Source organism: Triturus cristatus, chromosome 6, assembly GCF_964204655.1.
Source record: "Triturus cristatus chromosome 6, aTriCri1.1, whole genome shotgun sequence".
Taxonomy (NCBI): Eukaryota; Metazoa; Chordata; class Amphibia; order Caudata; family Salamandridae; genus Triturus; species Triturus cristatus.
The window spans coordinates 1,018,421,645-1,018,435,640 of NC_140589.1; the positions used below are offsets into that span (position 1 = coordinate 1,018,421,645).

A 13,996-nucleotide genomic window follows, 5' to 3' on the forward strand; every position below is an offset into this window, starting at 1 on the left:
TGGAGATTACGTGTAGATAACCACACCAAATTACCCACCCTGTATTCTGGTGCCATGTTTCAATGTTTGTCTGCCTGTTTCTTATAACTCGCTTTGGCCTTGACTAAATTGGATTCTGCCAATTTGCGAGTGTTGACAAGATCTTGCATGAGGTCTTTTACTGCTGGAACCCCCATGTCTCCCTGTCCCATGAAAGGGTTTGGATGTCTACCATAGTTTAGGAAAAAAGGAGAAAACCCAGTAGATACATTTTTTGCATTATTACATGCAAACTCTGCCATCCATAAAAAATCAGACCATTCACCCTCCTGATCCAGAAGGAACATTCTCAGATATTGTTCCAACTCCTGGTTAACTCTTTCGGTCTGCCCATCTGTTTCAGGATGATAACTGGTCGAGAATCTGGTCTCTACTCCCAACCCTTGCATGAAGGCTCTCCAAAAATGAGACACAAACTGAGACCCTCTATCTGAAATCAAGATTTTTGGGACTCCATGTATCTTGATAATGTGCTCACTGAAAAGTTTTGCTAACTCCTTAGCGGTAGGAACCCCTTTAAAAGGTATGAAATGGCTCATCTTAGTGAAGGTATCAACAAAAACTAACACAGTGTTATGCCCATGACTTGAAGGCAGATCCACTATGAGATCCATAGTGACTGTGTGCCAAGGTTGGGAAGGAGTGGGCAAGGGATGCAAAAGTCCTGATGGGGCTTGTCTCATGGCCTTCCCTTGGGCACAGGTTTGACAAGTTGCCACATATTGTATGACACTGGACCGAATCTCTGGCCACCAAAAATATCGTTGAAGGAGCTCGAGAGTCTTTAGAACACCTTTATGTCCTGCCAAAGGTTGATCATGGCATGCTTGCATTGCTTTGTTTTGAAGTTCTGTAGTTGGTAAATACAGGGCACCTTGAACATAGGGTAACTGTTCGAAGATTTCTCTTTCAGAATCCTGTTGCACCCAACTCTGTATCTCTTCTGGAGTCAATCTTTTCCTTACTTCCTCTTTGAAATTTACCAAATCAAGTGTACAAATGATCTTGGCTTCTGGGATGATAGTTTTTTGAGTCATTTGAGGCTCTTGAACTTCTGTCTGAATTCGAGATAATGCATCTGCTTTTCCGTTCTTATTTCCTGGGCGATAGGTAATCACAAAATCGAAGTCTGCAAAATAGAGAGACCATCTTAAGAGACGAGGGGTCAAAGTTTTAGCAGATTTCAAAAATTGTAGATTCTTGTGATCGGAGTAAACTGTAACGGTATGACGAGCTCCCAGCAAATAATGTCGCCACTCTTCAAAGGCATCTTTAACCGCCAGCAATTCCTTCTCTGCAATTGTATAATTAATCTCGGCAGGCGTAAGCTTCCTGGAACGAAAAGCCACTGGATGAAGTTGTCCGGTTGTCCGGTGGCGTTGAGACAGCACTCCCCCAATGGCTAAATCTGAAGCATCTGCTTCCACAAAGAAGGGTTCTGCAGGGTCTGCATGCAGCAAAATGGGAGCAGTAGTAAAGCTCTTCTTGAGAAACTCAAAAGCCATCTCTGCCTCCTCAGTCCACTGAAATTTTTGACCTTTCTTTAAGAGTTTGGTGATAGGAATTATTCTCTGTGAGAATCCTTGAATGAAGCGGCGATAAAAATTAGCAAATCCCAAGAATCGCTGTATCTCCTTAACGTTTCTTGGAGAGGGCCAGTTAATAACTGATTGAATTTTCTTCGGATCCATGGTCACTCCTGCTGAAGAAAGGACAAATCCGAGAAACTCAACTGTTCGCACACTGAAGGCACATTTTTCCAGTTTCACATACAATTGATGAAGACGCAGTCTTTCCAAAACCCTCTTTACGTGTGTAGCATGTTCTTGAGGAATCTTAGAGAAGATCAAGATATCGTCCAAATATACAATTGCTATCTTGTCAATCAAATCTCCCATGATATCATTGATGAAATGTTGAAAAGCGGCTGGGGCATTACAAAGGCCAAACGGCATGACTTGATATACAAATAGCCCATATTTAGTTCGAAATGCCGTTTTCCATTCATGGCCTTCTTTTACACGAATCAGATGGTAAGCTCCTCTTAAATCTAATTTTGTGAAAATTTGAGCTTCCTTTACTTGATCAAGGAGGACGGAGATCAAGGGTAGCGGGTATCGATTCTTTATGGTCACCCGGTTGAGGGCGCGATAATCTATGCAGGTCCTAAGAGATCCTTCCTTCTTGGGGATGAAGAATAAAGGAGAGGATACTGGGGACTGTGAAGGTCTAATAAATCTATTAGCCAAATATCGATCCAAATACTCCTTGAGGTAGCGATTTTCACCTTCAGTTAGAGCATAGATCCTTGAACAAGGCAGAACCGCTCCCGGTTCTAACTCGATGGTACAATCGTATAGACGATGTGGAGGTAATTTTTCCGTATCTTTTTCACAAAAGACTTCTTTAAACTCTTGATACTCGGAAGGAATTTCTGTAGTACTGATGACACAAATTGATTCTCCTCCGCCGGATAACAAGGATGCTTGCGAGGGTTCGGTATTTTCCTCTGAATCATGGTAACAATGTTCTAAACAATATTGGGAATTCATGAATACTGTTCGGTTTTCCCAATCTATAGTAGGGTTATGAATAGTGAGCCATGGAAGCCCCAAAATCATCTGAAATTGAGGTGCATCAATAAGATTGAATTGAATCATTTCACTATGGCCGTCTGCTTGAATCAACTTCAAAGGTTCCGTGTGTTGAGTGATGGGCCCAGAGGAGAGATTAGTTCCATCTACTGCCCGAACCAATTCACTTCTCTCTTTACTGATGCCTTTTATACCCATTCTTCGTGCATATTTTATGTCGCAGAAGTTTCCTGTGGCTCCGGAGTCTAGCATAATAGCTACTCCAGTAATTTCTTGCTCCCGAAACTGAATAGTCATATGCAAAATCAAATGAGGTGTCATGGTTTGTAAAGTGTTCATCACATAATGGGAATTTGGAGCCATCTTATCTTCTGACACCATCAGTGTGCTCCCACCTACTGATGGTGTTGCTCGTTTCCCTTCACCAAGGTCTTAGGCTTTTTTGGACACTCCTTTACAAAGTGTCCTGAAGTTCCACAGTACATACACAACCTTTTCAGTCTTCGTTGTTCCTTCTCTTCTTTACTCAAAGGGCCTCTTACCATTCCAATTTGCATTGGTTCCACATCAGAAGGAGACGCTTTATTGGTCTCTTGTCGACTTCGATCAAATCTAGGAGGTTGGAAACGAAATTCTTTTCTTTTTTCACCTCTCCGTTCTGTCCAACGAAAATCAATTTCTAAGACCAGATCCACTAAAGCGGATAATTCAGTAGGTCGGTTAGGAATTTGTGCTAATGTATCCTTAATTTCTTCTCGCAATCCTCTATAGAAGAGAGCCGCTCTCTTCTCTTCTGGCCAGTCTGTTTCCACAACCAACTTATTAAACTGGGTTAAATAAGTTACCAAATCCTTACTTCCTTGACGAAGTTCTAGAAGTTCATTGTCTGTGACTTGAGAGATCTTTCTTCTGTCGAAAATCCTCAAAAATTTGGCCTTAAAACGCTCAAGGTCATACAAAAATGGGGAATCTTTGGTCACCAATGGCATCGCCCAGTTAGCCGCATCCCCGCTCAGATAAGAGAGGATAAAAGCGACCTTGGATTGCGCGTCAGGGAATAACGCAGGTCGACACATGAAATGAAGGGAACACTGTGTCAAGAATAATTGCGCTTTTTGTGCATCCCCAGAATACCTTTCAGGCGGAGCTAATGAAATTAGAGGGGAAACAGAATGGACCACTTGTGCAACTGTTCTAGGGTTGGACTCTGAAGACAAATTGGGGGAAGAGGTCTGAGCTATAGGAGTGGCTCCCGTTACTAACCCATCTACTCTTCGTGTTAGCAAAACCGTTTCCTCCCTTACCGCTCCTAATTCCCTTTGAATAGCCTCTAACATCTCCCCTAAGGATTTTAAACTAAAACCTTCCGCCATTCTGCTTGGGTGGAAATAAACTCGTGGGCACTTCAATCTGTCAGAATGTACCTCAAGTTCCACAGAAGCAGAGATGACGACTACTCCCAATGCCCCTGCATCAGTACAGTCACCAGACTAGGTAACGGCACTAGCACGGGGGAAAGGGGAAGTGGAAGAGAAGAGACTGCCTCAGGAAGGTGTATGACCTCAAGGTGATGATTCTGCCTTCTCCGCTGAGTCTTCTGGAGGGTGTGATTCTTCACTGGCAAATCTTAACGAGATACACCTAATGCACAGAGGTAAAAGGGATTACAAAGGCATCCTACTCTTCTATTCTTCCTAATTACATTATATATATATATCCCTCTACTCCTACCTTATACTCCTGCAGGCTTGCTACTCTTCTATATGATGATATTCATTGTACTCTCTTTTTTGGGTTATTACAGACTTTACAATATCTTCAAACTTGAGAACAAAGTTCCAACGTTCTACAATGAACTAGGTATGTACATAGTAGCGGAATAGCGGTATAACTCTCTTTCTCTCGTGCAGACTCTGTAGCGTAGAATGTCAAGGTTGAGTCACACAGCGTAGGTAGAATCCATAACTTCATTTGGAAAAGGAGCGCGCACAAAGGCACAGGGAAAGGGAAAATAGGGCGGAAAGGAAAAGGAAAGGTCGCCAAAGGGAGGAGAGGAAACTGGAGTACTGCGCTAGCACGCGCTTACTGACTTTAGTCGTTGGCTCAGTCTCGGCTTCTAATAGTTCACAGGAAAATCTTGTACTCAGCCACTCAGGAATCAGCTTCCTTTGACTCTGACTACTAGCGGTAGATTCGGTTCTGTAATTTACTCTGAAAATATCTCTCTTCAAGTTCTAGGGGCCGTCTTCCTCAGGATACAGGAGCTGACGGGGAACACTAGCTTCTCTCAGGATATCTCAATTGAAGTGCGCAGTTTGCCGCGCACTCAACCGTCATGTCAAAGATGCATAGCTAATGACGGCAAGAGCAGCGGCCATCTTGAAAGGTCTAACTGCACATAAAACATTATATGTCCCGATATAAATTCACCATTTGCGGCTTCACAAGAATTCGCTGTCTCTTTGGTTTTTGCCATTTATGGTGCACTGCAGACGCCACGTGAGTCTGATTCCTGACAATTGCGCAGCTTGGCACTGCCGAGGGGTTGAAAACGACAGACCCTCGAGTAATAGTGCACACCCTGGCAGAGCACTTTCGGGGAGTGTACTCCTCCGCTTCCTCCATGTCGGTGGAGATGGCACTGACATACATCCGAGACCTGCAGATGCCTAGGCTTTCCCCTGAGGCTCGAGAGACCCTTGAGGCCGAGCTCACGGTGGAGGAGCTTCAGGCGGCTATTGGTGTGTTGCAGCCCGGTAAGGCGGTGGGACCGAACGGCGTCCCGATTGAGCTTTATCAGCGGCTACCCGAGACGCTGGCCCCGCACTTACTGAATATGTTCACGCACAGCCTGGAGACGGGAGAACTCCCCGTAGACCAACGAACGGCCACTATCGTGGTAATACCGAAGCCGGGTAAGCCGGCAGATCAATGTACCTCCTATCGTCCCATTTCGCTGATCAACGCAGAGGCCAAGATCCTCGCGAAATTGTTGGCCCTCCGGCTCACACCACATTTACCTGACATTGTGCACCCGGATCAGTCGGGCTTTATGCCCGGGAGAAGTACGTCCCACAATCTGAGGCGACTGCATGGTGTGCTGGTCCGGGTGGAACGGTTGCAGGAACCGGCGGTCATTCTCTCCCTTGATGCGCGAATGGCGTTTGACATGGTGGAATGGCCCTTTCTCTTTGCGGTGTTATTGCATTTGGGGTTTGGGCCGAACTTTTGTGCCTGGATCCGACTCCTCTACACTAAACCACTGGCCCATGTCGCGGCCAACGGGCACATGTCGGAGGACTTCCCCCTGGCGCGTGGCACGCGTCAGGGCTGCCCACTGTCGCCGCTGCTTTTCGCCCTAGTGCTCGAGCCGCTTGCGGCTTGGATACGATGGGAGTCCATGATGCGGGGCCTTCGGTGGTCTGCCGACTGGGAGGACCGCATCTCCCTCTACGCGGACGACATACTGCTTTACTTGTCTTCCCCTAGACGTTCCATCTTGACACTACTTAACATCTGCGAGATATTTGGCCGGGCATCTGGCTATACGATAAACTGGTCGAAGTCGGTCCTCCTGGTGCTGTGGGGCCCCCCTCCGCGGCTGCCGGCGGGATGTCAGCTACAGGTGGTGGAGGGGTCGTTCAAATACCTGGGAGTGCATGTGACGATGGATCAGATGGAGTTTTTCAAGCGCAACCTAAGCCCTCAAGTGGACCGCCTCAAGCGTGATGTGCAGCACTGGGGAGCATTGCCCCTGACCCTAGTGGGGAGGGCAGCGCTCTTCAAAATGATGGCCCTGCCGCGGTTTCTCTACGTGTTGGAGAATACTCCGTACCCGGTGCCTCCAACCTACTTCCGCGCGATAGCAGCGCAGGTTTCCAGCCTACTCTGGGGCAACAAACCGGCGCGAATTGCGCAATCAAAATTAGTTTGCGGGTGGTACGATGGGGGAATTGCGCTCCCGGATATCCAACTCAATTATTGGGTGGCGCAGCTCAAGGTGATCAACCAGTGGCTTCACGCGCCTCAGTCTGACCCCGCATTCAAGGCGGACAGGGATGTGCTGGGTGAGAGGGGTATGCTGTCCCCTCTGTATGATGCCCGACTAGCCTTGAAGCTGCTCTGCCCTCTGAGACAGACTATATCTATCTGGCATGCGGCGCAGGCCAGGTTGGGATGGCGGGGGGTCCTGACTCAACTTACACCTCTCTGGGATGCCAAGCAGCTGGGACGTCTGAGGGACAGCAAAGGCTTCGACGCTTGGGACAACATCAGAATCTCGGTGGTAGGCGATGTGTGGCAAAAAGGGGCGGTCGTCCAGTTCGCACGCTTACAACAGCAATATGAGCTGGCTCCCTCAGAATGGTTCAGATACCTCCAGATGAAACATGCCCTGGTGGCACAGTTGGCTCCTGGCGTGCAGGTTCCGGAAGCATCCCCGTTGGAGGACAGACTGTTGACGGAGTACATGCCAAAGAAGGCTACGTCCTTCACGTACCGCAAACTGATCAACAATCTGCCGGACCCAATGGGGCTCTTGTGGGAGCGGTGGGCTGAAGAGGTCGGTGACTTTGATGACCCGGAATGGCGTGAGGCACTGGCCTCGCCGCGCGAGGCGGGTATACCTTCGAGGCTGCGGCTGGTGCAGCTTCGTATTCTGCATCGCTCATACTTCACCAGATGCTTGCTACATAAGATGGGCAGAGCGACTCACCCCTTCTGCCTGCGGGGTTGTGGGGAGGAGGGAACCTTTTACCACACTGTCTGAGAGTGTCCTGTTCTCCAGGTATTCTGGAAGCGAGTGCTGCGTACAATGTCGCAGGCGTGCGGGATATCATTGGTGCCGGAGCCCAGGCGCTGTTTGTTAAATGTGTGGGAGCCCAATGATCTCGATCGTCAGGCGCAGGGCTGGGTAACACTGGGGATCATGACGGCCAAAAGGAACATAGCCCAAAAATGGGGAGCGGTGGAGGCGTCGTTGCTGTCAGTATGGAGGAGAGAGATGGATGCAGCCATGTTTGCTGAGCGGTCAGTGTTTATCAGGTGGGGATGTCCTCGCAAGTGGGCCAAGGTCTGGGGGGCATGGAACAAGTACAGGGGAGGCATATGCGATCCGCAGCCCCTTTCAGATGAGGACTCCTCTGATTCGGATGGTTAAGATGGCCTGCGGGGTGGTGGGGAGGGGGGGGACACAGTCTTTCTCAATACATTAGAATTGGGATTGGTTGAGGGATTATGTATTTGGGTGGTGATCTGTCATGAGATCTGTGCGCAAGGTCTGTTTCAGTGTCCTATTGTTTTAACTGTGTTGAAAACAATAAAAACTTTAAAAAAAAATAATAATCTCAGTTGTTTGTAGCACGTTGATTTTGCAATACTCTGAGCTTTACTTTGTTTGTTGAGGTACCTACACAGGTGCACACCAGCACATAGACCACAAATTCTGTTTCACATGTGAGATTTTCCAGAATTGTTTTCATTCTTCCAAGCTTAAAACTTGTTTTGTTTACACCACTTGCGCAGGCTTTACCATTTCCAAAACCCCATCCTCTTGTTACGACTTGACCGGTTTTGTGGGTCTATTTTTATTGGTGTTAAATTAATCAAGGTTAAAATGTCTGTCAAAGAGGACATCTTCTGATATGATATTTGAGGGTTTGGCATCAGTTAACATGACATGTCCTCATCCAGCAGCAATAATTTCCAATTTCTTTGCAAAATCCATATAAGCTGTGCTTGGGATCAATTACAATCCAAAATACACCTAAGAGCTGCATCAGTTACTTTACTCTTCTTCTTGCTTCTCAGTAATTCACCCCATTGTTTGTTCTGTGCTCTAATTAGGGCATTTACCAGGACCACTTCTGGACAGCCTCTCATTTTGAAAAGGTTGATCATGCTAGTGAGCGTGGCTTTGTTTTATTTTGTACAAAAATGTATATTTATATATAAATATTTATAAAATAAATAAACAAATTAAAATTATTTAATGAACGTTGGGTCGTGGGGCCCATGCATCAGTGGTGCACTTCATACAACTAGGGAAGTCGGCAGATGGGCAGATTTCTAGTTGTTAACATGTGGATATGACAGGTGGGGTGGGGGGGTAGTGGTTTTTATTGTTAAAGATGGGTTTGTATATTTTGTATATGTTTTATAGTCCTTATATAACCTATGCCATTACCTCACGTGATGTCTAAATTGCTGCCGGACCTCTGGGTTGTTGGTGTAACAGCTGTGTTATCCCGATTCTATTACTAAAATCATTTTAGGATGCCGGCCTCAGGGATGTAGGCACATGGTTATGTATGTATAATGTTCCTTCATTTTTAAAAGGGAAAATAATTAAAAAAATTAAATAAATGAACCTTCATTTTGAAAGTTTAATACCATATGATTTTTTATTTTATTAGTTTCAGGGTAAAAATTATTATTTTATTTTATTTATAATATTCATTATACTTTAAAAATTAATAAACGTTTTTGTTATTTTTTTAATTTACGTTTATTAAATTCCAATAAACATGGTGACATACATGAAGATACACGTCAAGGAGCACCAATCAGCAATAAACAACCCCCCCCCAACAGCCCACCCCCCTGGCATATCAGATGTGGTACATAGGTAATTTGGTGAATCCTGAACAAAGCAGACACACATGAGTGATATATCATTAACATAATCAAAGGATGGAGTTGATTCATTTTCCATATTGCTTCTCAGTAATTCACCCCTTTGTTTGTTCTGTGCTCCAATTAGGGCATTTACCAGGACCATTTCCAGATAGCCTCTCATTTTGAAACGGTTGATCATGCTAGTGAGGGTGGCTTTGTTTTATTATGTTCAAACATTTATATTTATATTTAAATATTTATAAAATAAATAAACAAATGTAAATTATTTAATGAACGTTCATTTTGAAGGTTTAAAATCCTATGATTTTTTATTTTATTAGTTTCAGGGTAAAAATCATTATTTTATTTAATTTGTAATATTCATAATACTTTAAAAATGAATAAAGATGTTTTTAATTTTTTTATTTAGGTTTATTAAATTCCAATAAACATGGTGACATACATAAAGATACATGTCAAGGAGCACCAATCAGCAATAAACAACCCTCCCCCACAACCCCCGCCCCAGCATATCAGATGTGGTACATAGGCAATTTGGTGAATCCTGGAAAAAGCAGACACACATGAGTGGTATATCATTAACATAATCAAAGGATGGAGTTGATTCATTTTCCCTATTTTTGTCCACTTTGATGGAAATTTCCACCTACGTGGGAAAAGTTACTAGTAGTAACTTTACACTTGGAAATTCAGTCCAAGATGACCCCACTACCAGAACTCATAAGGTGGAGCATGTAAATCTATACTTAGGAGTAAAGCTACACTCAGAACAGGTAAATGGCAACAAAAAGTGTAGATTTGCACATACGTGTAGGAGTAGATTTACACATGAGTAGATCTTCATGCATAAGAATATATTTGTGTATAGGTCCCACTGCTTCTCAATCTTTTGCTGGAAGAAAATTTCAAGATTTAGATTAAGTGAAATGTCATATGGTCGCTTAAGGACATCTAAGTGCTTCCAAAATTATAAAAGGTATAGCTTTGGTTTGGGGGAGAAACAAATAAAATAATGATATGAATGTATTGCTTTCCAAATATTTAATTTCTATAGTCTCAGAACTGGTCAACAGATCTTAATTACATGCTAGTCATATGTTTTCTTCTGGTTATCAAACGTTTAGATCAAAAAATATATTTCAGGATTATTTTGTCTATATAGGTTTTTAAGGTTGGTAAAACATAAAAGCACCCATATTATAAATCATATATATGAAGGGCCATCGGGGAAATCATTGTCATATTATTACATCATTTATAGTGGGTGATCCACCTCAATTTTGGACAAGACAGTAAATTCTATGTGTTCAAATGATATGACTCGAGTAAGTGCCATTTAAATGCCTTCAGTATACTATTTAAACTCTTTGTACATTTTTCCACAGGTCATACTTTTCGTTTTATATATGTCTGGGAAAAGGGAATTGCCATAGATATAAGAAGACAGTGAACCATATTGTCATTGAAATCTATGTGGGATTAATACGTTAAGGGTTGTATGTTACATGTTTTCAATGGTTTGCCATTCACATAACCGAGCTGCAGGGGATAAACAACCCCTTAATTTATAAGGTTTGGAAAGTCACTGATAAAGATGCTAAACAGAATTTGACACACAATGAACCCTATTTTAGGCCACTTATGACCATCCTTTCTTTTTTGTCCCTTATAATATTTTTTACTAAAAGCCAAGCATTGCTTGAAATTTACACAAATCTCAATAACCGCAAGAGGATATTTGCCTTCAAAGGTTTGGTTTAATATAAACACTTTAGCAACTCATTAAACACATTTACGTCCAAAAAGAACCAAGAGATTCCCAACACAAATCAGAGTACTTATTGAATAAATGTTATAAAACCGTGACCACGTCACGGACTCTCTGGATTTTATTAAAGGTGATATTTTTACCAAAAGTCATGCATTCGTCTTAATTACCCCATGGGAATATTTGCCTACAATGGTTTTGTTGATCTTAAACGCTATAGCACCTCATGAAACTCATTTAAGTTTATAAAGAGAACAAAGAGTTTCCAAACATAAACCTGAGTACTTATCAAATAAATCTTATAACACCTTGACCTAGTCCTGGGCACGCTGTAGTTTCCTAAAGGTAGATTGAACTCTGGGTAAGGTTTCTATTTCCTTCCTGTGTCTGAATTTCCAAACCACTGATTATGAGTGACTCATGCAAAAACTTTGTAAATGACCATCATAGTCGGCAAATTGCACCTCTTGATGATACATTGATTCTATATACCCGAGTAATTGATTCTAGGAGATTACAAGTGATTTTCTAAAATAGACTCAGAGACCAGGCTCCAAAAACCACAGGTCCCCAGCCATAACACTCCAGATATATATTCCTTTGTTTACATTTGAACAACAATCTTTTACTTTTGAAGAATCTGATACCTTCACTTTTAAGACTATTAACCAAGGTAGGGTAATTTGGAACAGAAGACAACCTTTGTAAATCATATAATATCCTCTAATAAATGCCCTTGGTTATATGCAGGGCCACTGGAACTATGCGGCAGGGGAGCACCAAATTATGCTGAATGTTAGACTAAATTACGCGGCAAGAAAAGGCAAATTATGTAGCATAATGCTACCCATTCTTTGATAGTAATACTTCAATATTTTGTCATTTTGACACAGGGCAATACTGTATGGTCAAAGATTTCACCTCATTAGTACCGGTTTAACAACCAAATACAGAAATAAGCAACAGAATACTGAGAAGTTAACCTCTGTCAAAGTCCTCCCACTGCACGCAAACACATCACCAAGTTGTTAGTAACTGTTCATCAGTTTGAGCTAGAAACATTATTTTTGTTAAAATCTGCAGTTAATGCAGCAGATGACCAATTATGTTGCAAATACAGAAAATCCATAATTACACAAAAGAAAAAACATAGAACGTGTCTGGTGGCCCTGATCATATGGCACTTTCTTTGAAACCAATAAGAAGCGTTAATTATTCCCTTGTTTAATTGGTTAGGATTTTCAATACAGAAGATGTTAGCAGTCTTAGGCACTCGTAAACAAATGTTTCTTCCAGAAAGTGTTTTCAGAACTGCTGCTCAAGCCCTCGTTCTCTCGTATATAGATTGTGGCAATGCCCTACTCCATGGTCTGCACACTGGCTCCAGGAGGCACTCTACATGCCACACCACATCTCATCCAGGGGAACTCCATTGGCTACCCTTGCCATCTTGCACCATCTTAAAAACCAGTTTCATCATTTACAAAGCCCTCCCAATCAGCACCCTGCACTTATCTTACAGACAAGCGCACTATCTTTTCTAGTTCTCAGCACACTCACAGCCAGGACAACATCTGACTGCACACTAAGAAGTGCAAAAAAGAAAAAAATAAGATAGTAGGTTGCTTTGTCTGCGCACCCACGATCTGGAACAACATCCCCTTATCCATCAGGACTGCCTCAACACTGTTCCAATTTAGGAAATAGTTGATGGATCAGTTTTTAGGAACACTACATCAAAATGCACTAACCAGTTCACAAACCAAATTACTCTCCTATTAGTTGTCACTTTATGCTGGTCTTTGACCATGTAAAATGCTTTGCTGATTTTTGGTTAGTTGTGCAATATAGAAACATCATATACATATATGTATACAAATATTATTCATACATTAACCCACCATTGTTACCACATAAAACTGATCAGGGTCACAGATCACTATAAGCTTTTTAAACTGTTTGTAAGTCTAGATATCCCAGGTCAGGTAAAACTATTGTCACTGTTTCAGAGGATAAAACTAAAGGCTAAATAGAAGCTGGTATCTGCTGCTCTTGGTTGGTTAGGCATGTGCCCTATAGACATGTAGGATATCAATATGCCAAAAATGTTCCCCCTGCTTGACAATAGGTAAAGTTAAAAAAGTAGTCCAAATATGGAAAGGAGAAGTCCAAGAATTAATTTTACAGACAATTGTAACTGCTGCATTGCCTATAAACTAGGGGTTACAGGTTCTGAAATGTGGCATTAACAGCAAACTAAAAAGATGAAATGCAACACAACTAAATTTACGGATTACTCAAAAAAATAATTTATATTTTTAAAAATACACAGAAAACATTTGCGTATGTGGCTTGGAGTCTAATGTTTGAAATACAAGCCCATTCAGCATCTGACCTGCTTGTGAAAGTGAGAGCTAGAGCTGTTGCAAGATGTGGCATCAGGCGCAAATACTGTGTCTGGTGATCGATAATCTTTACTTCTTCCTTGTTCCTCGGCCCAAATTGTCTTCGACTGAGAAAAAATATTGACAATTAGTATTCTTTTTGCTTCTTAATGCATTTAGTGTTTGACGATTCTTCTTTACACACACACCATTTTACAATTTCATCTCTGAGGAAATGTTTTTTATTTTAGTTTCTTCATCACATTTCTGACACCAAGTTTAAATTTAAATTGACAGCAAGTTTAATTATTGTAGCTCTAACTATCAGACATCTCATTCACTGAGATTGAATACACTCATTTCAAACTATATTTAGCTTATTCACCTCCATTCTCTGGACCTAACCATCTCAACCAAACTCCATCCTCAGCCCTCCAAGACAGCAGTGCTTCCCATCTTGCCTAGTCAATTAATCAAGCTTTATATTACCTATTTCCATAGCTGCCAAGGTTTCAGATTATTTATGTGTGACATTTTCATAATTTCAGTGTAACCATGAGTGACATTCAAGGACA

General features: G+C 42.4%; 1 protein-coding gene across 1 annotated transcript in view; it reads right to left on the reverse strand.

Annotated features, from left to right (window-relative positions):
- The window catches only part of ACOXL (acyl-CoA oxidase like), a 1,019,872-nt gene that overhangs the window by 445,452 nt on the left and 560,424 nt on the right, over nt 1–13,996 (reverse strand). Inside the window, exon 11 of the mRNA XM_085611811.1 lies at nt 13,433–13,549. Coding sequence (XP_085467937.1) covers nt 13,433–13,549 — 117 coding nt within the window. The remainder of the gene's footprint in view (nt 1–13,432; nt 13,550–13,996) is intronic.